This window comes from Trachypithecus francoisi, unplaced genomic scaffold (genome assembly GCF_009764315.1).
Source record: "Trachypithecus francoisi isolate TF-2019V2 unplaced genomic scaffold, Tfra_2.0 Lachesis_group10, whole genome shotgun sequence".
NCBI lineage: Eukaryota > Metazoa > Chordata > Mammalia > Primates > Cercopithecidae > Trachypithecus > Trachypithecus francoisi.
Window position 1 is genome coordinate 108626848 of NW_022681455.1, and position 25668 is coordinate 108652515.

The following is a 25668-nucleotide window of genomic DNA, read 5'->3' on the forward strand; positions in this document are numbered from 1 at the left end:
CTTGTTAACTATGTGACCTGAGATAAGTTACTTAACCTCAATGAGAACCTAGTTTTCTCACCTCCTATAAAATAGTGCTACCAACCTCTGGCATAGGGAAGGGTAAATGAAATAATGTATGTAAATGTCTTTGCAGCATGTGGTACATAATGAGATCTTAGTAAGTGTTAGCTATTGTTATCATTACAAAGAGAGTGAGAGGGAACTCAGGCAGTTATTGCTGCTGATCACGGACTATTAACATGTATTAATATTTAGGTTGATGCAAAAGTAATTGCGGTTTTTGCCATTACTTTCAGTGGAAAAAAACACAATTACTTTTGCACCAACCTAATACATACCAGAGGATGGAGTGAGGATTCTTCTTACATCTAATAATTGTTTGGATTAAACCATCTGTATAGCCCAGCCAACAAAGGCAGTGCTAGAACTTCCACCAGAAGCTGTCGTCTGGGAAAGGGCTCTTAGGCTCATGTCACTTTTCTGCATTGACAAATGACTTATACTATTTCAGCCAAGTTCAGTGTGCCCATCTGAGTTATCTGTACAACTCCAAAGTAGCAAAATCCTCTGCGTCTCGCCCTTTGTAGATGTGTGCACACGTTATGTCTTTTCTCTGGATTTCTGCTCAGATGAGGCAGGTGCACATTTTAGGGATGGATTTCTTTCCCATTTTTCAGCTTCTGTCATTGGGGGTTGGTGTGTTTCATAGGGTCAGGGACAGGGTAAGAGGTTCATGAGCACAGGCCCATCCATGCCTTTAATTTTACCTTCTTTGCTTTAATTCAATATTTATTACCTTTACTCCTTCATCCTTTTCCAGAGAAAATGATGTGGCTGGCATTGACGTCAACATGGGCTGTCCAAAAGAATATTCCACCAAGGTAAACTGGTTTCTTTATACTCCTAATGTGGGATGGATATTGTAGGATGTAAATGTACAATATAGGATGTACATGTACATGTAAATGTGGATGCAGATTAAGAGGCTAACAAGACATAATTAAGTATAGTACCTAACTCTGGATTGGATTCTGTACTAGATGGGGGAAATGCTCAAAAAGATATTGTTAGATGAACTGACAAAATTAGAATAGGGACCATAGTATATTAGCTAAACATGCTGTATCAATGTAAACATATGAAGATGACTCTTCTGTGGTTATGTAACAGACTATCCCTATTCTTAGAGAATACATACTGAAATATTTAGGTATAAGGGGCTATGATATATGTAACTTACCCTCAAATGGTTTATACATATACACACACACTCATATATCACCCACGCAATATATAGATTCATAGATTATATATATTTTATTATATATTATATATAAACAATATGTTATATATTGTATAATATGTTATATATTATTTATATATTACATAATATATAGGTATATTATATTACATATGATATATATGTATTCCACATATAGTAATACGTATATAATATGTAATATATAATTATATATTACATATATAAATATATATAGTTATATTTGTGTGTGTGTATATACATATATATAGAGAGAGAGAACTCATGCCCAAGTAATAAAACGATGCAAATGTACAGAGAAAAATAGAGTGGACAAGGCTGTGTCTTTTCATGAATAAAACTGAGACACATATCCCAGAAAGCCCAGAGAAGGATTATAAAGAAAAAAAGGGAAAACAACTGAGACATACATTTAAAAAAAAGAGAGGAGGCTGGGAGTGGTGGCTCACACATGTAATCCTAGCACTTTGGGAGGCTGATGCAGGAGGATCACTTGATTTCAGGAGATTGAGATGAGCCTGGGCAACAGAGTAAGACATTGTCTTTATAAAAATTCTTAAAAGTTAAAAAAAAAAAAAAAAGGCCAGGCCTGGTGGCTCATGCCTGTAATCCCAGCACTTTGGGAGGCTGAGGTGGGCAGATTACCTGAGGTCAAGAGTTTGAGACCAGCCTGACCAACATGGTGAAACCCCATCTGTACTAAAATTACAAGCGATTAGCTGGGTGTGGTGGTGTGTGCCTGTAATCCCAGCTACTTGGGAGGCTGAGGCATGAGAATCGCTTGAACCTGGGAGATGGAGGTTGCAGTGAGCTGAGATCATGCCACTGCACTGCAGCCTGGGTGACAAGAGCGAAACTCTGTCTTTAAAAAAAAAAAAAAAGGCGGATACAGTGCAAATGTTCCCATTGTCATATCAGAAGAGATCAGACTATGGTAGCCCAGAGAAGGGAGTGGAAAGGCAGCCTTTAAACTTGCAGTTTTATAGGGAAATGTGGTCCTTGGGCTGAGATTTGGGACCCTGTAAGCAGAGGGTGTGGTATAAGCAGGGGCCTGGGGATGAATAAGAAGTAGACACAGGGAGGCTTGAGTAGCTCGATTTGACCAGAGGTTTGTTGAGTGGAAGATGATGAAGAAAAAGCGGAGTGCAGGATTGAAAACCTTGGTTGGTAAAAGATTAGCTGTACTTGGACTTTAGGTATCTTTGGTCTTTTTTTTTTTTTTTTTTGAGATGGAGTCTCACTCTTGTTGTGCGGGCTGTAGTGCAGTGGTGTGATCGCGGCTCCCTGCAACCTCAGTCTCCTGGGTTCACGCCATTGTCCTGCCTCAGCTTCCTGAGTAGCTGGGAGTATAGGTGCCCACCACCATGCCTGACTAATTTTTTTTGTATTTTTAGTAGAGACGGGGTTTTGCCATATTGGCCAGGCTGGTCTCGAACGCCTGACCTCGTGATCCGCCTGCCTTGGCCTCCCACAGTGTAGGGATTACAAGTGTGAGCCACTGCGCCCGGCGGTTTTGCTCTTTTCTGATTACTTCTTTGTGTTCCTAAATTATGTGAGGAGCAGCATTAAAATGATTTGGAGGCAGGGTATGGTGGTATATACCATTTATATAAGGAGGATAGGGAATGATTATATATATTTATTTGTTTATTCAGGGAAGATTTTTGGAGAGACACAGAAGAAACTAGTAACATTGGTTTCCTCTGGGGAAGGAAACTTAAGTTTTTATTTGGTTGTGCATAGGTAGTAAATTCCCATTACAGGGGTGCTACTGAAAATAATTAACTAGCACAGCACTGGCACTGATCAGTCAGAAGAGATACCAATCAATATGCCACACATGTACATACTAGCTAAATATCTGCTCTGTTCTCATGGTTCAAAAATTGAAGCCAGATAAAAAGTATAGATTGAGGTTGGGTGCGATGGCTCATGTCTGTAATCCCAGCACTTTGGGAGGCTGAGGCGGGCAGATCACCTGAGGTCAGGAGTTCAAGACTAGCCTGGCCAAAAGGGTGAAACCCATGTCTACCAAAAAATATAAAAATTAGCCAGGTGTGGTGGCACACACCTGTAGTCCCAGCTACTTGAGAGGCTGAGGCAGGAGAATCACATGAATCCCAGAGGCGGAGGTCGCAGTGAACCAAGATCACGCCACTGCCCTCCACTCTGGGCCACAGAGTGAGACCCTGTATCCAAAAAAAAAGTATAGATTGAAACGTTTCCCATTCCTTAGGGAGGGAGACTTCTTACTTGTTACCCATTTGAATCACTCAAATTTTGAATGTTTTACCTATTCAAAAAAGCAAGTAAGTTAAATAGGAAGGAAGGAAGGAAATTCCATTGTTGAGAAGGCTATTATTGTGGAAGGGGCAGTGAAACTGAATTCTAGATCCTGTGATTCTATAAGGAAGGGCTGGATATATGTGAGTAAAAGGACAGATGGAGCCAGGGGGAGTGCTGGGGCTTCCTCTAGGCCTTCAAAGTTTCTTTTATGACCAATGTAGTCCAGGCTTGGTAGATTTTCCAGCCTACCCCTTTTTCTCTAAAATCCAGGCTCAGCCTGGCCAAGTCTGTGGTGGTTTAATGTTCTCTCTGATTCCAGTTTGTCATCCTTAAGCATGAAATTAAAGTGTAATAATTGAACTTACACTTTCTGAGCATTTTCTGTGAGCATTCATTAGTATGTAATCTTTACACTGGCAGCATATATTTATTGGAATTGTTTTTTTTTTTTTTTTGCCTTCATCTCACTCTTAATGGATTCAGATTTTTAAAGATCCCCCTCCTCCGTTATTAAAGTAATTAATACCATTGTCTAGAAGTTGGAAAATACAGACAAGTACAGAAAAGAGTGGGAAAATCACCAGTAACTCACCATAAAGAGCAACCACCATTACTATTATCAAGATTCAAGCGGTTGTGTGGGTTGGTGGCTTCCATTTCCTGAGGCTTTTGTTAGAGTTGGGCATGGGTCTGGGCTGGGACATTGTTGCTGGCAGAAGAGAAGGGCCTAGACAAGGTTCGTAAGTTGTGTGCAGCTTCGTAGCTTTGCTGGTGGTGTTGATGCCTATGCAAGCATTGGGTATGATTGGAAGAAGGCGCATTTGATCTTATTTCTTTTTTTTTTTTTTTTTTTTTTTGAGACGGAGTCTTGCTCTGCCACCCAGGCTGGAGTGCAGTGGCCGGCTCTCAGCTCACTGCAAGCTCCGCCTCCCGAGTTCACGCCATTCTCCTGTCTCAGCCTCCCGAGTAGCTGGGACTACAGGCGCCCGCCTCGTCGCCCGGCTAGTTTTTTTTTTTTTTGTATTTTTTAGTAGAGACGGGGTTTCACCGTATTAGCCAGGATGGTCTCGATCTCCTGACCTCGTGATCCGCCCGTCTCGGCCTCCCAAAGTGCTGGGATTACAGGCTTGAGCCACCGCGCCCGGCCTGATCTTATTTCACAGGAAGGATGATTCATTGTTTTTTAAGGGCTTGGAAGATGGTGGGATTTAGTTTATTAAGACACTGAGACGTGGGTTAGGGAGTGGGCAGTCTTGAAAAATAAGTTTTATATAGCCCACTTCTAGATAGATTTGTGGGTTTTACCAAGGGGATCAGAATGATGACTTTTTTTTGTTTGAGATGGAGTCTTGCTCTGTCACCCAGGCTGGGGTACAGTGGTGCAATCTCGGCTCACTGCAACCTCTGCCTCCTGGGTTCAAGCAATTCTTCTGCCTCAGCCTCCTGAATAGCTGGGACTACAGGCACACACCACCGTGCTTGGCTAATTTTTGTATTTTTGGTAGAGACAGGGTCTCACCATGTTGGCCAGGCTGGTTTCGAACTCCTGACCTCAGGTGATCCACCTGACTCAGCTTCCCGAAGTGCTCAGATTATAGGTGTGAGCCACCACGCCCAGCCTATAAATTTTAAAAGTCATCACTCTGGTCTGGCCAGCCTGGTCAACTTGGTGAAACCCTGTCTCTACTAAAAATATATTAAAAAATTAGCCAGGTATGGTGGTGCATGCCTGCAGTCCTGGCTACTTAGGAGGCTGAGGCAGAAGAATCACTTGAACCAGGGAGGTGGAGGTTGCAGTGAGCCGAGATTGCACCACTGCACTCCAGCCTGGGTGACAGAGCGAGACTCTTGTCTTAAAAAAAAAAAAAAAAAGGCCGTGCCCGGTGGCTCAAGCCTGTAATCCCAGCACTTTGGGAGGCTGAGACGGGCGGATCACGAGGTCAGGAGATCGAGACCATCCTGGCTAACATGGTGAAACCCCGTCTCTACTAAAAATACAAAAAACTAGCCGGGCGAGGTGGCGGGCGCCTGTAGTCCCAGCTACTCGGGAGGCTGAGGCAGGAGAATGGCGTAAACCCGGGAGGCGGAGCTTGCAGTGAGCTGAGATCCAGCCATTGCACTCCAGCCCGGGCGAGAGAGCAAGACTCCGTCTCAAAAAAAAAAAAAAAAAAAAAAAAAAATTACCACACTTCAGTCGCAGATGTTGTGGGCACAGATACTGCTGCCCTCCTAGTTGTTTAAAAGAAGTGACGGTTGCCAGTGGGCCTTGGTCCCCTGGAGGTGAGTGCCGAGGTGATGCCCAGTTGCCAGACCCCATCCCATGGAGAGGGCCATACTGTCTCCCAGCTGTAAGAAGACCTTTTGTGTGTTTCTCTTTAGGGAGGAATGGGAGCTGCTCTGCTGTCAGACCCTGACAAGATTGAGAAGGTAAGTCCTCCACAGGTGAAAGCAGGGGTCTTCAAACACAGCTCCAAACTAGAGTTGTCTAGAATGCCTCCTTCCACTAATACCAGATTTACTGATGTCCACCCAGTTTCTCTCCCTGAGGCCTAGCGATTTCCAAAAAATCTTCCCAGTGATTTTGACATGCAGCCAAGTTTGGGAACCCTTGAGCCAGCCTACAGCAGCCTTGAAGTTCCTAAAAAGCCCAGAGCTAGGGATATGTCAACAAAGAGCCAGGGGTCCTGAGGACTCATAGAGAACCTCTTCTGTATTGCCTGTCTCCCTTCTGGGAAGGTCTTGAGAGCAGAGGCCAGGCCACCTGTGGTGAGGACAAGCTCAGTGGCCGTATGTGTTTGTATGTGTGTGGGTGGATTGGTTTCTCCCAGGGCACTTGATGAAAGCAGCAGTGGGTCCCCTGTGTCCTGAAAGAGTCTACCCCAGCCCTTGGAGAGCAGCCCAGGCCAGGGTTAGGGGAGGCAAGCTGAAGTTAGTCTCTCTCTGCTCCCCTTTCTTTGGTGATTCTGTAGGCTAGCTTAATGAGGCCCTGGGGACAGGTTGGCATTTACTACCTGGCATTGTGAGCTGCCAGGGTATGTGGCAATGACATTCTCTGCCACACCATCTGTATCCTTTGTGTTCCTCTCCCAGTCTGCCAGCCCTTTCCTTTTAGCTCCTTTGTTTTCCTTTTCATTCTCTATCACTACTTCCCTGTCTGGGCTTTAAGCCTCATCCTGCTTCCCAGAGGCTAGAACAACTTGGGACTCAGGCACCACCAATGAGAGCTGCCATCATCGCCAATGAGAGCTGCATGGTTGCTGTGTCAGCAGCTCAACCCTCCATGTTCCTCCAGCCCCACTGTCTCTGGGACATAGGAAGACCACTGTGCTTGCTGGATACGTGCCTTCTCACTTTTCCCATGTGCAGCCAGAGATACCCTATCTGTAGTGTACCCGTGTAATGTGCCTTTCTTTTTTTTGAGACAGAGTCTCGCTCTGTCACCCAGACTGGAGTGCAGTGGCACAATCTCGGCTCACTGCAACCTCTGCCTCCAGGGTTCAAGCAATTCTTCTGCCTCAGCCTCCTGAGTAGCTGGGATTACAGGTGCCCGCCATGACGCCCGGCTAATTTTTGTATTTTTTTTTTTTTTTTTGAGATGGAGTCTTGCCCTGTCGCCCAGGCTGGAGTGCAGTGGCCGGATCTCAGCTCACTGCAAGCTCCGCCTCCCGGGTTCACGCCATTCTCCTGCCTCAGCCTCCCGAGTAGCTGGGACTACAGGCGCCCGCCACCTCGCCCGGCTAGTTTTTTTTTGTATTTTTTAGTAGAGACGGGGTTTCACTGTGTTAGCCAGGATGGTCTTGATCTCCTGACCTCGTGATCCACCCATCTCGGCCTCCCAAAGTGCTGGGATTACAGGCTTGAGCCACCGCACCCGGCCTAATTTTTGTATTTTTTAGTAGAGATGGAGTTTCGTCATGTTGGTCATGCTGGTCTTGAGCTCCTGACCTCAGGTGATCCGCCCACCTCAGCCTCCCAAAGTGGTGGGATTACAGATGTGAGCCACTGTGCCCAGCCATAATGTGCCTTTCATTTGATTCTGAAACCCCTTGAAGTAGACAGGATTGGCATTCATCTCCTTTTGATCAAGGACAATAAACTAAAGCACAAAGAAAGAAAATAATTTGCTTAAGATCATATAGTAAATAAGTGGCAGGCAGAGCCAGCTTGTGAGCCATAGTCTCTTCTGACTCCTAGTGTCAGCACCCTCTCCAGTAGCATCTCAGGTTCCAGGTGCCTGGGTATAGTTTGTAAGTGTCAGGTCAATAGGCACCTCAACTTGGAAATCTCCAGTTAGACACTTCAGTGCAGGGTGGAGTGGAAGTAGACATCTTGGATGTCAAATTGGTTTCCACACCTAGGAGAGGGGGCCCCAGCAGGGAGGATGTGGTTCACAACATGATCACACAGGCATTTTTGTTATCCTCCAGCCTCCTGTTTTCTCAGACCCAGGCTGTTGGCTCTGTCCTCTCTACTGCCCCTCATTGAATGAGGCAGATCTCATCCATGAGGCAGCAGAGATACATTCAACTTCAGAAGTCTAGTTCATTCCACTACTTCTCTGATTGGGTACTTAGATGGGCCAGGTTGGACTGATACATGGGGTTTGCCCCATGGTGGGGAAGTTGCAGGCTTCCACAACAAAGCTAGATGTGGCTTAGGTGTAGGGGCTGGATTCAGTTCGGGTCCAGACCATGCTGGCAAGCTGGGTGGCCTGGGAGAGAGCTTTGCGGGTCTTTCCAGGCTTGGTGTTTTAGGCCCATGGTTCCATCTGTGAGAGTGTCTTAAGACCACCTCTAGAAATTTTCTCAAAGATTCTTGTTTGGGGTTATGAAAGCCTTGGAAACACGTAACGTTGGTGGTTGTACAACATTGTGAATGTAATTAATGCCACTGAATTATACACTTAAAAATGTTGCCGGGCGCAGTGGCTCACGCCTGTAATCCCAGCACTTTGGGAGGCTGAGGCAGGTGGATCACCTGAGGTTGGGAGTTCAAGGCCAGCCTGACCAACATGGAGAAACCCCGTCTCTACTAAAAATACAAAAAATTAGCCAGGGTGGTGGCGCATGCCTGTAATCCCAGCTACTCGGGAGGCCGAGGCAGGAGAATCGCTTGAACCCGGGAGGCAGAGGTTGCGGTGAGCCGAGATCACGCCATTGCACTCCAGCCTGGGCAAAAAGCGAAACTCTACCTCAAAAAAAAGAAAAAGTTTAAGATGGCAAATTTCATGTTATATATATTTTACCCCAGTTATAAATAAAGGATGCTATCCTTTGAGAGTTCTGCAGACCTTTGGGGTGAGTAGGGGTGGAGAGTGGGATATCAATCTCTTTGAGAAAGCTTCTACCGGGTAACTCTGGTATATGCTCCCTGGATTAAGAACCTCAGTTTTATTTTATTTTTTAAAATATTTATTTATTTTAAGAGGGAGTCTCACTCTGTTGCCCAGGCTGGAGTGCAGTGGTGCAATCTCAGCTCACTGCAACTTCCACCTCCTGGGTTCAAGTGATTCTCATGCCTCAGCCTCTGAGTAGCTGAGATTACAGGCATGCACCACAATGCTTGGCTAATTTTTGTATTATTAGTAGGTACAGCGTTTCACCTTGTTGTTTAGGCTAGCCTGGAACTCCTAACCACAGGTGATCTGGCCTCCCAAAGTGCTGGGATTACAGGCATGCACAGGGCATCCCCCTTGTGTACACTGCACTTGGGCCATGGCTGACAACTGGCAGGGCCAGGACTTGAACTCAGGTCTCACTGCTTTCCAGGCCTATGCTTTCCTATCCTCATCTGCTGCCTCCCAGAAACCAGGGGAGCGAAGAAGCCTACTTTTCTTCAGTTGGCCAGTGAGTCTATTGAGGCAAGCCTGCTTGTAGGTAGATGTGTTGTTCCTCTGCTCAAATATGGACTTGTCTCTCGTTCTTTCTCCCCAAAGACTTGGATCTGGAGAGTTGGTGTCCAGAAGAGTTTCATGCTAGACGCTGGCCAGAAGACAATTTCTAGTTGCCATTTCCCCTCAGTGTGACCCTTGCAAGTGGCTAGGGTTTTTGGTTACCTAATTTCCTTCCTAGTCCTTAACACACACATGAAATGCACAGAAATACTGAAGAAAGTTCTGAGAGCTACTTGGATAGAATACAGCAAAAGGAAGTTCTACAAGACAGAGAATTGGATCAGACCAGCTGGTGTTGCTTAAATCACCAAATGTCAGAGGATTCTAAGTGAGCACTTGTAATGGAAACTTTCGGAGATGTTGCTTTGAGCATGAAGGATGGGACTAGAATGAGAATTTTTATTGTATTTCTTGATGAACCTGTCAGACCCCAACTTAAAAGGTCAGTGCCTGTTTAAGGCCTGCCAGGGTGACCCTAAGACCTCAGGCCCAGTCTGCCTCCTGGGGCAGCACCTAGGGACTGTTCATTCCTGCCAGTCCCTGGCAGTTGGGCCAGCAGGTCCTGTCTTGCTCATGAACTGTCCACCTGTCTGTCAGTCCATCCATCCTCTTGGTTGGATGTCTTCTGGCATGGCCTGCTTCATTCAGCCTGTCCCTGAAAGGCCTCCACTACTGGTTTTTGCAACCTGGCTCTCTGCTGCCCCCACCTGTCTAGAGTCAAGACTGGCAGCAGCCACCTAGATATCCCCTTGCTCTGCTAGACAGAGATACAGTTCGTGGAAGAGGGTTCTTGGGTTCATCTTTCCTCCAGCTTGCCTGGCCTGAAATTTCTGATAAGAGAAGAAGATAGCAATGACACAGACATGCAGTGTCATCTACACTTCTCTATCTCTGATTCTTGTGTGGTCTGGTCTTGCTACCTCCCTGTCACTTTCCTGCATGACGTCTTTTTTTTTTTTTTTTTTTTTTTTTTGAGACAGAGTCTTGCTCTGTTGCCCGGGCTGGAGTGCAGTGGCCGGATCTCAGCTCACTGCAAGCTCCGCCTCCCAGGTTTACTCCATTCTCCTGCCTCAGCCTCCCGAGTAGCTGGGACTATAGGCGCCAGCCACCTCGCCCGGCTAGCTTTTTGTATTTTTCAGTAGAGACGGGGTTTCACCGTGTTAGCCAGGATGGTCTCAAACTCCTGACCTCGTGATCCGCCCGTCTCGGCCTCCCAAAGTGCTGGGATTACAGGCTTGAGCCACCGCGCCCGGCCCTGCATGACGTCTTGATCTTTCTTTGAAATCTTTTGCAATTGCCATGTGATAAGCACTTTTAAATATGTTGGGTACATTGTCTTTTCCTTTGCCAGTTTAGGGGAGTATATCTGACTCCCCTAAAGAGGAATGCAGGCCCTTAAGAGCCTTCCTGTTCCCTCACCCTGCAAGTCCTGGAACAACACTCAGGGAACATTCTCTTCACCCAGGAAAGAAGCTGTTCCCCCCTCCCTACCCACCCCCTTTTTTTTTTTTTTTTTTTTTTTTTTGAGACAGAGTCTGGCTCTGTCGCCCAGGCTGGAGTGCAGTGGCCAGATCTCAGCTCACTGCAAGCTCCGCCTCCCAGGTTTACGCCATTCTCCTGCCTCCGCCTCCAAGTAGCTGGACTACAGGCGCCCGCCTCGTCGCCCGGCTAGTTTTGTGTATTCTTTAGTAGAGACAGGGTTTCACCGTATTAGCCAGGATGGTCTCGATCTCCTGACCTTGTGATCCGCCCGTCTCGGCCTCCCAAAGTGCTGGGATTACAGGCTTGAGCCACCGCGCCCGGCCCCTGTTTTTTTTAATAGCAACAGGGATGGGGTAGGTGCAGTGACGCAAGCCTGTAATCCCAGGACTTTGGGAAGCTGAAGCAGGTGGATTGCTTGAGCTCAGGAGTTTGAGACCAGCCTGGCCAACGTGGTGGTCCCAGCTACTATGGAGGCTGAGGTGGGAGGATTGCTTGAGCTGGAAAGGCAGAGGTTGCAGTGAGCCAAGATTGCACCACTGCACACTAGCTTGGGAAACAGAGCGAGACCCTGTCTCAAAACAAAACAAACAAACAAACAAACAGAAAGAGAACAGGGTCTTGCTGTGTTGCCCAGGGTGGTCTCGAACTCCTGGCTTCAAGCAGTCTTCCCACTTCAGCCTCTCAAAGTGTTGGGATTACAGGCATGAACCACCACACCCAGTTAGCTATGTGTTCTTTTTTTCTTACTTATTATTATTATTTTTAGCCATGTGTTCTTAACCAAGGCTAGGCCTCAGAATGATACTGAGGATGGGGTGGAGTTTGTTGGGCAGAGCCTTTTGAAAACACACATTCCTAAGCCCTGCCCTTAGAGACTGATTCAGGAAATAACAGTGTGGAATTCAAGAGTTTGTATTTCTTCAGTTCTCCAGATAATTCTGGTATTTGTCCTGGCAAAGGCTCAGTGAGTTGCACACAGGTGTGCACGCATACCCGTTCACTCATTCATTCAGCATATTTGACAAATATGTATATACCACTAGGTGCTAGGCAGGCGCTGGGGCTCTAGTGTAGAACAAAGGCAGGTCCCTTGCCTCGTGGAGCTTATTTGTGTATGTGTGTAACAGACACACGCATGCATTCACGCATACATAAACTGTTCATGCCACCAGAATGCACAGCCTATAGCGGAGTTGATAAGTTCAGGCAGTGTGGTGGTTTGTTCTAGAAGACATAGGTGCTCTTGTGTTTTCCTCTCTGCAGATCCTCAGCACTCTTGTTAAAGGGACACGCAGACCTGTGACCTGCAAGATTCGCATCCTGCCATCGGTAAGGATGGTGTGTTACATTTGAAGGTCCATTCTCTCTGGTGATGTTGGATTTAGGTTTGTGAATGATTCTTGAGCTGCTAAATTAGGCTTGGAGGAGAGAGAGTGGAGCTGAGCCTACTTTAGGAGCCAGGAGCTGCTCCTTCTGGGGCTTCAGTAACCATCCTATGTGGTCCTCTTCCTCAGCTAGAAGATACTCTGAGCCTTGTGAAGCGGATAGAGAGGACTGGCATTGCTGCCATCGCAGTTCATGGGAGGTGAGTGGTCACATTTCTAGTGACTGACTGGCAGGGAGGTCCTAACCCATATTAGCGATTCTTCCTTAATTCATCTGTCATCCCAAGTGACAGCCAATTTCTCTTCTACATATTCAGCCTAAATCTGCCTAGCTCTTTGATATCCTATGAGTCTTGAGGGCAGGCAGATCCTGAATGGGCTTGCATTTGCCTTTGTTTCATTTATGGAGCACCTATTGAGGGTAGGTACTGAGGTTTAGAGACGCAGAGAGACTAAGAAAGGAGAAACACCTCTACCATCAGGATGTGTAAATGCTAGAGATTGAGTGACTTGCTCAAAATCGTACCATGCAGCCAGTTCGTGGTGGAATTCTAACCCTCATGAGAAAATCTCATTTATTTCCTTCCTTCCCTCCTTCCTTCCTTCCTTCCCTCCCTCCTTCCCTCCTTCTCTCTTTCCTTCCTCTCCTTCCTCCCCTCCCATCTCCTCCCCTCCCTGCTCCCTTCTCCTCTCCCCTCTTCTCCTCTCCTTCTCTCTCTTTGCCATTCTGTCACCCAGGCTGGAGTGCAATAGCGCAGTCTTGGCTCACTGCAATCTCCATCTCCCAGGTTCAAGTGATTCTCCTGCCTTAGCCTTCTGAGTAGCTAAGATTACAGGCATGCTCCACCATGCCCAGCTAATTTTTATATTTTTTAGTAGAGACAGGGTTTCACCACACTGGCCGGGCTGGTTTCGAACTCCTGATCTCAGGTGATCCATCCACCTTGGCCTCCCAAAGTGCTGTGATTACAGGCATGAGCCTCCAGGCCCAGCCTTATTTTCTTTCTGTTATATTGAGCAATGACTTCTTCCTCGAATAATCCCAGACAGATTGCTTTGTTTGTTTTTCATTGTTGTTGTTGTTTTTTAAGACAGTCTTGTTCTGTTACCCAGGCTGGAGTGAAGTGGCACAATTATAGCTCACTGCAGCCTCAAACTCCTGGGCTCAAGTGATCCTCCCGTCTCAGCCTCCTGAGTGGCTGAAACTATAGGCACATGTCACCACACCTGGCTAATTTTTTATTTTTTTGTTGTGACGGGATCTCCTTATGTTGCCCAGGCTGGTCTCAAACTCCTGGGCTTAAGTGATCCTCCTGCCTCAGCCCCTCAAAATGCAGGGATTACAGGCGTGAGCCACCACAACTGGCCTATTCTTTTAAAGTCTCTGCCTCTCTTGTCTGCATTTGTTGGACTGCCAGCTGTCACAATGACTAAACAATCCTTCTAGCTGTAGCTAATGTACTCTTTGCTGAGAGCTGAGGTTCTGAAGGCCACCCTGGGCTTACAGTCACATTTGTTTTCTGTGTCCAGGATGTGCTTTTGTACAGCATCTCAGGTCAGTAGACCTGGGCCAAGGGGACCTCTCTTCTCTGAGTGATGTTCCTTGGGCTTGGGGTCTTACAGGAAGAGCTCAAGTTGTTGATTGTGCTCTTACAACATTTTCAGAGAAGAGAACCCAGAACTCCCATCATACAAAGCAGAGCAAAGCAGAGTTGCTTGGGTTGAAGCCAGGAGGGAGAAGTACACACTTGTACACATATGCTCCTTCCCAAGGCAGCAGGCTTTGGATTCAGACTCCCTGGTTTGAGATCTCGGCTCTGCTGCTTGATAACTGTATATCCTTGGGAAATCACTTAACCTTTCTGAGCACAACATTCCTTGTTTAGAAATTAAGGTAATTTCGACTTTATAGGGTTGTCCCAAGGCTTTTATGAGATTGTGAATATAAATCCTTGGCACAGTGCGTGGCATGTAGTATTCTTTCTCTTTTTCTTTTGAGACGGAGTCTTGCTCTGTTGCCTAGGCTGGAGTACAGTGGCACGAACTCAGCTCACTGCAACCTTCGCCTCCAGGATTCAAGCAATTCTCCTGCCTCAGCCTCTTGAGTAGCTGGGATTACAGGTGCCTGCCATCATGCCTGGGTATTTTCTTTTTTTTTAATTTTTAGTAGAGATGGGGTTTCACCATGTTGGCCAGGCTGGTCTCAAACTCCTGACCTCAAGTGATCCATCCACCTTGGCCTCCCAAAGTGCAGGGATTACAGGCGTGAGCCACTGCGCCCAGCCAGTATTCTCTTAATAAAGGAAGCTATTATTTTTTTACTAGTAGTTGGAAACACTCAGAAGACAGATTTGGGTGAGTTTGAAGAAGCCCTTTCTGACCATCAAAGTTGTTAAGATGGGCTAAAAGTGACTACTGGAGATATCGGGAGACAGAGGTAGAGGCTAGGTTGACAAGGCCCTCTGAGGCCTGTGACCCGTGACCCTTTTGTTGAAGAAGAGTATAGCAGAGGGGCCCAGGCGTGGTGGCTAATGCCTAGAATCCCAGCACTTTAGGAGGCCAAGGCAGGTGGATCACAGGAGGTCAGGAGTTCAAGACCAGCCTGACCAACATGGTGAAACCCCGTTTCTACTAAAAAATACACAAAATTAGCCAGGTATGGTAGCTCATGCCTGTAATCCCAGCTACTTGGGAGGCTGAGGCAGGAGAATTGCCTGAACTCAGGAGGTGGAGGTTGCATTGAGCTGAGGTTGCACCGTTGCACTCCAACCTGGGCAACAAGAGCAAAACACCGTCTCAAAAAAAAAAAAAAAAAAGAACAAGAGTATAGCAGAGGGGACATACTCAGACAAGAGCTGGACAAGGGCTATCTGGTCGACAGTCTTCTCTGCTTTGTCTCTGAGCACAGCTCAGGTCAGGCCTCACATCAGCAGCCCTAAAACTCATGCACAAGAACTTGCAGTTGACCTTGGAAGGAGGGGCCCCAGGTTGTGGTCCTGCCTCCCTTGTGCTGTGGTGTGACAACCATGGTCCGTGGCCTGCCCTGGGTGCGGGGCCTACCCTGTGTCAGGTGCCTCTCCCTAGGATCAGCTCTGCAACTTGGCTTTGGCATTGGCAGCTGTGTGGGAGTGGCCAGTCTGAGCAGCAGCAGCTGTTCCCAGTCCCTTGGAGAGGGCAGGACTGGGACAGTAGGGGCAGCACTCTTAAGGCCCTGTCCCTCATTTCTGGCAGAGGCAAAGGGAAGGTAGGGAAAAGCAACATGACCTTGGGAGCTGGTCCACCCACCTTGCCCCCTGCAGCCAGGCTTCACCTGCAGGCCTCCAAGAGCTGGACTCAGCATGGATCTGTGCTGCCCCTGCCCCTCACAGTTCTTCTCCAGAGGGCGGGGAGAGCCATCCCCTGCCACCTGTCCTTGATGGCCACATGGCCACCTGACCTTCCTGAGGTTCAGTGGGGAGGACAGTAAGATTTGGCTGAGGTAATCCTGTGAGTGGTGACGTGGCTTTTGGTGCTCAGCCCTCAGCCCCATCTTTCTATCTCCAAGGAAGCGGGAGGAGCGACCTCAGCATCCTGTCAGCTGTGAAGTCATCAAAGCCATTGCTGATACCCTCTCCATTCCTGTCATAGCCAAGTAAGCCTCCTTTCTTCATCATGTACTCTGTGTCCCACAGAGCTAAGGGCTGGGTGGTAGCCAGGCCCAGCCTTCCCTAGAGTGAAAAGTTTTAGGGGTGGCTTGGAAAGGGCAGGGCTTTCCACAAGACCCCAGACCCTGTTCCGTCTGCTGCCACCTGAGACCCTCCCCTCTGCATGCCTGTCTCTGGACTGAGGCTGCCGCCTGACTCCTGATGAAATGTATGGAGACAGAGCAGGGGGTCCTTGGAGCAGCAGGCTGCAGGGAGGGGAAAGTATGACCTAAGTGGGCCTCCTTCCCTCCTCTCGTGATCACCAGGGTGTCTATTTCTCTTGCCAGGGTTTTGACTTAGCCCTCAGTGAACATGTAAGTGGCCCATTCAGCTTGGGGGTTTTCCTGTAGTCCCAGTAGCCCAGTTATGGACCCATGTCTCCAGATGTGGGCTGGCTGTAGCCACTGTTTTAGATTAGAGGCAAGGAAAGTAAATTTCCTGGATTACCTATTAAGTGCCAGGCACTTTACATGTATTATCTTGGTTAGTGCTCCTAACTTCATAAGGGGAGATGGATTCTTTTTTTTTTTTTTTTTTGAGACGGAGTCTTGCTCTGCCACCCAGGCTGGAGTGCAGTGGCCGGCTCTCAGCTCACTGCAAGCTCCGCCTCCCGGGTTCACGCCATTCTCCTGTCTCAGCCTCCCGAGTAGCTGGGACTACAGGCGCCCGCCTCGTCGCCCGGCTAGTTTTTTGTATTTTTTAGTAGAGACGGGGTTTCACCGTATTAGCCAGGATGGTCTCGATCTCCTGACCTCGTGATCCGCCCGTCTCGGCCTCCCAAAGTGCTGGGATTACAGGCTTGAGCCACCGCGCCCGGCCGGAGATGGATTCTAATATCCACTTTACTGAAGCTGTGATAGCTGAAGGGACTTGGCCAAATTCACATTGTTAATCAGTGACAGATCTGAAAGCTGACTTTTTCTGAAAATGCTGATAGGTTCCATGATGGGGACACCCCTAACCCTCCGATTGCTTTTTAGCGGAGGATCTCATGACCACATCCAACAGTATTCGGACATAGAGGACTTTCGACAAGCCACGGCAGCCTCTTCTGTGATGGTGGCCCGAGCAGCCATGTGGAACCCATCTATATTCCTCAAGGAGGGTCTGCGGCCCCTGGAGGAGGTCATGCAGAAATACATCAGATATGTACGTCTCTGTACTTTTTTGAAACAAGGCATTTCTGTCTGCCACACTCCTGCAGAGAGCACTTTGTGTGAGCCCCCAGCTGCCAGCAGTGCTTGCTGTTTCTCTCCTTTTCTTTTTAGCTCATGTAGTGTAGCTGCACTAGCTCACTGCTGTATTGGGTCTCCCAGCTGCAGTGCTAAGAGAGGATGCTGGGGGGCCAGCCTCTACCATCTCCTAAAGCTTCCAGAGGTTTGCAGGTCATAGCAAGGACCTTCTAGATCCAGGATGCTGTTGGAGCCCCAAACACATGATATATATCTTTCTTTTTCTCACACGCTGCACATACAGAGGCATATCACATGGACTGTGGGTTCTACATCATCAAAGGCATATGTGCCTCTAGGTTGGCTCAGGAGCAGCCACAGCCAAGAGGAGCAATTGAGAAATTTCTCACCTGATTTGAGTCATCAGTCAAAATCACTTCTAAAACTTTTCTATTGCTGATTCCAGAATGCTTTAACCATAACCCTCTACTTAGGGAATAGCCTTTTTTTTTTTTTTTGAGATGGGGGTCTCGCTCTGTTGCGCAGGTGTGAGCATAGTGGCATAATCATGAGTCACTGCAGTCTTGACCTCCTGGGCTCAAGTGATCCTCCTGCCTCAGCCTCCCAAGTAGCTGGGACTATAAGCATGTGCCACCACACTCAGCTAGTTTTTTATTTTTTAAATAGAGATGAGGTCTCCCTATGTTGCCCAGGCTGGGAATGGCCTTTTCTAAACCAGTTTCTTCTCAGTGAGAGGTTGATGGTAGTGCCAAAGGCATATCCCTAAAAAAGAAAATGAAGAGTTCACTTGCCTTATCTCTTTGGCACAACCCTGGAACTCTGCGGGACTCCGATCAGCTGCATGTGTCTACAGGGAGAGACAGTGAGTGGTCCTCAAATTCTTCAGTGAACTGGGTCTGAGCAGAGGGTTCAGTCCTTGCCCAGAGCAGAGTTCCATCCTCTTCTTCAGTTCTAGGGTTCATACATGCCTAGGAGTGCCTGTGGCTGCCATGGTATGTGAGTGTTTCCATGGCTGTGCAAGCTGGGATGGTAAGATGCCCTGAGGTCTGTGTCCAGAGTGGGGCAGCCTTTGTCCTATTTCCTGTTCAATGATGCGGCCCTCACCCCCTGGTTCTGGTGTCCTGCTGGGCAAGTTGGTGACCACCAGCTCTCTAATGGTCTGGGATAGCTCCATGGCAAGGGAGGACTTGCCCCAGCCCACGTCAGCTGTCCAGCTTTTTGGCCAGCTGGCAAGTCTGTAGCCAAGAAGACGTGCTGAACAGTCCTGAGCTTGCTCACTGGGTGAAAGGTGATGTTATCATTCCTGCTGAGCCATCCCTTGGCAGCTCCTCAAGAGGGTGTGCTATCACAGAGAAAGGGAGCAGCTTTCAAGCATAGGCGGGGCTGCTTCTGGTACAGCCAGGTGCCTTCTTTCCAGACAAGCTGAATCAAGGACTTGCCGCTAGCCGGGGCTCCCCAACTTACTTCCCACTTTGTCCCGGGCGTGCCGTGGCACTTTCCCAGGCACTGAAGTCATAGGCCCAGGTGGAGTTACTAGAGTAGCATAGGAGGTGGGGGATGGGAGGGTGTCCTGGAGGGCTGGGGAAGGCCACCTTCACCCACTACTGCTCTCCTGCCCTGCCCCCAGCCAGCCGGCTTCCACTGGGTATCCCTGGCAGTCATCTTGCCTCCCTGAGCCTTCATTTCATAGTCTGTGGAGTGATGGTAACAGTTGCACCTCACACTTGGATAGATAAATGTAGTGATGAGTAACACATGTGAACTAAATGATGCTGTGTTTTACCCATGTAGGGGGAAGTTAGAGGCTATTCAAGATGTGGGAAGGGAAGGTGCCCATTCTGGTTAGAAGGAATAGAAGAACTTCAACCCCTTTCCCAGCACTGGACCTGCCATGCCAGAATTTGGTGTGTTTCCCCTTCTTGCCCTGGAAGATACTTGGCAGTAGGTCCTCTGTGGTGGCTGAAGCAGGAAGGGGCTCCCGCACTCCAGGACCTCAGTCAGGCTCCAGGGGAGTGTGTTTCTGACCGTGGGCCTTGGCTGTGACCCTTCAGCTTTGTATCACTAGCTGGAGGAGTAGATGACCAAGGTCGAAGTGGCTTTTTAATTTATTTTTATTTTTTATTTTTATTTTAGATAGGGTCTCACTCTTGCCCAGACTGGAGTGCAGTGGCATGATCATAGCTCACTATAGCCACAACTCCTGGGTGCAAGCAATTCTCTTGCCTTAGCCTCCCTAGTACTTACGGCTACAGGTGTGTGCCAACATGCCTGGCTAGTGTTCTTTTTCTTTTTTTTTTTTTTTTTTTGAGACGGAGTTTTGCTGTTGTCGCCCAGGCTGGAGTGCAATGGCACTATATTGGCTCACTGCAAGCTCCACCTCCAGGGTTCAAGCCATTCTCCTGCCTCAGCCTCCCGAGTAGCTGGGATTACATGCGCCCGCCACCTCGCCTGGCTAATTTTGTATTTTTAGTAGAGATGGGGTTTCTCCATGTTGGTCTGGCTGGTCTCAAACTCCCAACCTCAGGTGATCCACCTGCCTTGGCCTCCCAATGTGCTGTGATTACAGGCGTGAGCCACTGTGCCCAGCTGATAATTTTCTTTTTTTTTTTTTTTTGAGACGGAGTCTCGCTCTGTCGCCCAGGCTGGAGTGCAGTGGTCAGATCTCAGCTCACTGCAAGCTCCGCCTCCCGGGTTTGTGCCATTCTCCTGCCTCAGCCTCCTGAGTAGCTGGGACTACAGGCGTCCGCCACCTCGCCTGGCTAGTTTTTTTTTTTTTTTTTTTTGTATTTTTATTAGTAGAGACGGGGTTTCACCATGTTAGCCAGGATGGTCTCGATCTCCTGACCTCGTGATCTGCCCGTCTCGGCCTCCCAAAGTGCTGGGATTACAGGCTTGAGCCACCGCGCCTGGCCAATTTTCTTTTTTTAATTTTTGTAGAGTTGAGTCTTATGTTGCCCAGGCTGCTCTTCAACTCCCAGCCTCAAGCAATCTTCCTACAGATGCGAGCCACTGCTCCTGGCCAGTGGTGGTGGTGCTTACGGGGGTCACATTGCCTTGCTGCACATACATCTCTAGTGCCTTCTTGGAGCCCCTTTCCCTGCCATTAGAACATAGCCCAGGCCTTAGAGCCTGCCTGGGCATCAGGCAAGTCATTTCTTCTCTCAGGCGGTGCAGTATGACAACCACTACACCAACACCAAGTACTGCTTGTGCCAGATGCTACGAGAACAGCTGGAGTCGCCCCAGGGAAGGTTGCTCCATGCTGCCCAGTCTTCCCGGGAAATTTGGTAAGAGGCACAATAAGATGTCCATCTGTCCTTGTACACATTGCCCAAGTTTGACTTTGAGCCCTAAGCTGACTCCACTAGGGGACCAGGGACACAGCTTCTGGATGTAGATGTAGAGGAGTGGAGTGATGGTATAGCTTTGCCTCCCAGGAGGGGATTCTTTGAAAGCTTTGAAACGTCCCATCCCTGGACGGATTAGCAGAGCTCTGGGAACTAGGGTACTAGGAGGATAGAGGAATGCAAAGGAAGGGGGTTTCCCATAAATGGGATGGTCACAGGCCAGGCCACCAGGAACCAGTGTTCAGAAGAATTGGGCTGTAGCATGGAGTCTCTCCCTTGAGCCTGCACTCACACCCATCACCCGGCAGTTTGAGAGACCACCTGTTGATTCTCTAGATCAGGCGCAGCTCTAGCTCAGATGGTTGACAGCTGAGGCCCTTCACAAGCTGGCCTAGCCACTGCCCCCACAGCTCCCTGTCTACCTGTCTGCTTCCAGACCTCCATACCTGTGCTTGTAATGGGTCCTCTGCCTGGAAGGCTCTCTCCCTCTCACATGAGCTATCTGTAGCCTCTGTCTTTTATAGATGCCTTTCTGAACCACTTTTGCCATTGGGGATCTATCTTCATTTGAGTCTTCCGGCCCTCAAGATGTTTCCTAGAAGGGAAAAACCCTTGCCAGAGCCCTCCTCCCACCCTTGGCTTGTGGCCAAGGTTCAGTCCCTACCCCACATAACTCTGTAGCTCTGGGTGGTGCCTCAGTGTCAGCTGAGACCCATGTATAACTGCCTGTGGCTGGGCGGGAAGTGGGGAACCACTTAGTGGTCAGGCCTCTGTCTCTTCCTCCCATGGGCCCATGTGCTTGATCAGCATTGGTCAACTCAGTCATGGCTGACTGGGGACACTATCTGTGTGCTCCCCCTCGGGAGAGAGGCTGCAGGTGGTGGGGCTGACCTTTACAACCTTTGCCAACCAGTCCAACCTCCCTCCAGTGTCCACATGTGGGTTCACATTCACTGTCCATCTTCCAGTCCAGGGTAATCCCAGGGCTGGGCAGGAGGCACATTCTGATGGCCAGGCCCGGTGGTGGTTTGTTGTATGTGGTAGAGGAGTTTCTCAGTGGTGGGGCCCTGCGGTCCTGCAGTACCCTGGATGCTGGCTCCACTAAAGTGTTTGCCCTGGTCTGCTTCTTCCTCTTTAGTGAGGCCTTTGGCCTTGGTGCCTTCTATGAGGAGACCACACAGGAGCTGGATGCCCAGCGGACCAAGCTGTCAGCCAGGACTTCAGAGGAGACAGGGGAGCCAGCTGAAGATACCTCTGGTGTCATTAAGATGGCTGTCAAGTTTGACCGGTAGGTCTCCAGCTTGGCCTCAGCTTGGGCTGGGGCCACCACCCTTGAGGTCCCAATGGGTCAGCAAATTGGCTGCTGTATGTGCTTAATGTCAAACATAGGGGCCACAGGTCTTCTTGGTTTGGAAACTTGTTCTAAATTTTCAGCATCCCATAGAAGGTGCTTTCAGGGAAGATAGTTCCTGAAAGGCTGTCCCAAGGGTGACTGAACTCTACTTTTTCCCTGACTCACCGCCTCCCACAACTCAGGGCAGGAGGGACTTGTCTCCTGTTCCTGAAAGTCTGTGCTTTTCCAAGGCCCTGAGAAGCTGGCTGCTTGCATGGAGCTCCTCAAACAAGAGTAGCACCCTAGCCCTCAATTTGGCTCTGCAGCCCTGCCCACACCCAGTGCCCCTCACCACCCCTGTGGTGCCCTCTCAAGCTGCTTACACCTCAGATTGTGACTCAGCTTTGAATGGTGCCCTCCTCTGGGATCTGAGCCTTTCTCCAGTCCCCACAACCAGACAGGAGCCAGTGTTGTCTGGCAGAGGGGTGGAGGGGGGAGCGGTGGGGGGATAGCTGTTGGGCAGTCAGATGCCAGGGAAAGTTCCAGTTGGGAAGTTGGAATATGACCCCTCCCACCCTGTCACCGTGTCACCCTGTCACAGGCTGACTCTGAAACCAGATTCCATGTGTCCATGGCTGCAGCAGATGATCTTGACACTTGGCAGGCGTAATCAGGGTGGGTGCTGAGCTAGATCCCCGAGACCATTGTCTGACCACCTCCACTGCCCACCTCCACCCACTCCCTACTGACCTTGTCTTGAGTGGCAAGCTTCCTTCTTGGATATTGAACATTGTTTTTCCAGGCTGGACCTCAGAGTACTGGGAGTTCATTCCCCCTTCCCCTACAATTTCCTGAGCATGCCAAAATTCATCTTCCCTTTAGGGAGAACCCAGGTCCAAGCTGCTGGTGGGACAGGAATGGGAGCCCAGAAGCCTTAAGGCAGCAGCTCGGTGTCTTAGTTCCTCTCATTTCTGCAGCTCCTATCAGGAGCTGAGTAATGCCCTGGCTGAGGGAGGGAGTGGTGATGGTGGGTGAGCCCCAACTGCTTCCCTTCCTTTCCCCAGGAGAGCATACCCAGCCCAGATCACCCCCAAGATGTGCCTACTAGAGTGGTGCCGGAGGGAGAAGTTGGCACAGCCTGTGTATGAAACGGTGAGTTCCTGGCTGTGGCCTGCCCTGCAGCCAGCCATGGCACTCCCATGGTTTACACCCTCAACTCTAGACTGCCAGGTTGGAGCCTGGCCTTGCTCTCTGTAGGCATGGAGAAGCTGCTGGTGGCCAGGTCAGTTGCTGATAGCTCCTCCCCTCTTACAGTGGCCTGTTGTCCAATTCAGCCAGACATCTCTTTTTTTTTTTTGGAAACAGAATCTAATTTTTTTTTTTTTTTTTTTGAGGGGTCTTGGCTGGGTGCTGTGGCTCACGCCTGTAATCCCAGCACTTTGGGAGGCTGAGGCAGGTGGATCATGAGGTCAGGAGTTCAAGACCAGCCTGGCCAAGATGGTGAAGCCCTGTCTCTCCTAAAAATACAAAAAAAATAGCTGGGCGTGGTGGTGGATGCCTGTAATCCCAGCTACTTGGGAGGCTGAGGCAGAGAACTGCTTAAACCTGGGAGGCGGAGGTTGCAATTAGCTGAGATCATGCTACTGCACTCCAGCCTGGGCAGCAGAGCGAGTCTGTCTCGAAAAAAAGAAACGGGGTCTTGCTTTGTTGCCCAGGCAGGCTGGTCTCAAACTGCTATGTTCAAGTGGTCCTCCCTCCTCAGCCTCCCAAAGTGCTGGGATTATGTCATGAGCCTTTTTAAAAAATTTTTATTTAATTATTATTATTATTCTTTCTATTTATTTATTTTTTTTGAGACAGAGTCTCGCTCTGTTTTTTTTTTTGGAGACAGAGTCTCACTCTGTTGCCTAGGCTGGAGTGCAGTGGCATGATCTTGGCTCACTGCAACCTCCACCTCCAGGTTCAAGCGATTCTCCTGCCTCAGCCCCCTGAGTAGCTGGGATTACAGGTGCGCACCACCACGCCTGGCTAACTTTTTTGTATTTTTAGTAGAGACAGGGTTTCGCCATGTTGACCAGGCTGGTCTCGAACCTCTGACCTCAGATGATCCGCCCACCTCAGCCTCCCAAAGCGCTAGGATTACAGGCGTGAGCCACAGCGCCTGGCCCAGACGTGTTTTTGGATCAGGCCTCAGCCAATGGGGCACAGAATTGGGCCCCAGATGTGGTGCCCCTGGGGTGGAAACCGTGAGATAGGCTTGCTTCACTTCCTTTGGTCCTTGCGGCCATGCCTTCCTTAGGCTGTTCTGCCACATCTGGACTGGTCTTCTGGCCTCGAGGCTTATACCTTCTGGGGGTTGTGTCTGTGTCCCCACCCCCCGCCTACCCCCAGCACAGTGACTTTTCCAAAACAAATCTAACTTCTGTCTCCTCAAGTCAGAAGCTCCCCAGTGTCTGAAGGATCAAGCCAGCACCTCAGCATAGAACCTGAGACCCTTCCACGTGCCTCGCTCCTTGCAGTTTCATCCCTGCAGCCCTTTGCTCCAGCCAGTCACCTGGTCCCTCTTCCAGGTGTGCCTTCTCTGCTCCTAGCTTGTCCCTTCTCACCCTTTTGGCATCTGGTGACTCCTCATTTTGGGGACCTGGCCTATCCAGATGTCAGCAGGAGGCTCTATAGCCATGTGTGGCTAAGGGCTCTGCTGGGCTTTGCTTAGGTCCATGACAGCTCCAGACACTTGAGGTCATTGTGTATTTGTGCATCTGCCTTTCTCTACTGGGCACTTTTGCTTGGGAGGAGCATGTGATACAGGCAGCCTTCATTTGACTTAGGTGGAAATACTTCCTTTTATCTGCCTTTGATTTGACCCCAGCAGGTTGGCCTACAGGGCTCATTTCTCTGGCCATGTGTTTCCTTTTCTCTTTGTACCAGGTTCAACGCCCTCTAGATCGCCTGTTCTCCTCTATTGTCACCGTTGCTGAGCAAAAGTATCAATCTACCTTGTGGTAAGTTTCCTCATCATAGGAGAGGAGGCTTGGGGTGGGGAGGAGAGTGGGCATTCTGCCCATGCATCCAGCATTATCCTAGGTCCTAGGAGGGTTGGGTAGATGGTGTATGTGGGCAGTGGCATCCCTTACTCAGTTTTGTCAGAATCTGCCAAGGGTGTGTAGAGTCAGGCCTCACAGCCCTGCACCCTGCCCACCCACCTTATTGCCCTCTGTCTGCCCAGGGACAAGTCCAAGAAACTGGCGGAGCAGGCTGCAGCCATCGTCTGTCTGCGGAGCCAGGGCCTCCCTGAGGGTCGGCTGGGTGAGGAGAGCCCTTCCTTGCACAAGCGAAAGAGGGAGGCTCCTGACCAAGACCCTGGGGGCCCCAGAGCTCAGGAGCTAGCACAACCTGGGGAGCTGTGCAAGAAGCCCTTTGTGGCCTTAGGAAGTAGTGAAGAGAGCCCCCTGGAAGGCTGGTGACTACTCTTCCTGCCCTAGTCACCCCCTCCATGGGCCTGGTGCTAAGGTGGTTGTGGATGCCACAGCATGAACCAGATGCTGGTCTTGCTTGGCAGGAGTTAGATGTCCTGGCAGGGGCCATCAGCCTAGAGCATGGACCAGGGGCCACCCAAGGGTGGATCCTGGCCCCTTTGGTGGATCTGAGTGACAGGGTCAAGTTCTCTTTGAAAACAGGAGCTTTTCAGGTGGTACCTCCCCCACCTGACATTGGTACTGTGCAATAAAGACACCCCCTACCCTCACCCATGGCTGGCTGCTTCAGCCTTGGGCATCTTCATAAA

The 25668-nt window shown here is 49.3% G+C and overlaps 1 protein-coding gene across 1 annotated transcript in view; it reads left to right on the forward strand.

Moving 5' to 3' along the window:
* The window catches only part of DUS2 (dihydrouridine synthase 2), a 46884-nt gene extending 21216 nt beyond the window's left edge, over positions 1 to 25668 (forward strand). Inside the window, exons 5-15 of the mRNA XM_033219763.1 lie at positions 824 to 884; positions 5948 to 5995; positions 12207 to 12272; positions 12458 to 12528; positions 15873 to 15959; positions 16992 to 17160; positions 20370 to 20491; positions 21690 to 21839; positions 22949 to 23036; positions 24813 to 24886; positions 25111 to 25668. Of these exons, the coding sequence (XP_033075654.1) occupies positions 824 to 884; positions 5948 to 5995; positions 12207 to 12272; positions 12458 to 12528; positions 15873 to 15959; positions 16992 to 17160; positions 20370 to 20491; positions 21690 to 21839; positions 22949 to 23036; positions 24813 to 24886; positions 25111 to 25348 (1174 nt within the window). The 3' untranslated portion in view covers positions 25349 to 25668. The remainder of the gene's footprint in view (positions 1 to 823; positions 885 to 5947; positions 5996 to 12206; positions 12273 to 12457; positions 12529 to 15872; positions 15960 to 16991; positions 17161 to 20369; positions 20492 to 21689; positions 21840 to 22948; positions 23037 to 24812; positions 24887 to 25110) is intronic.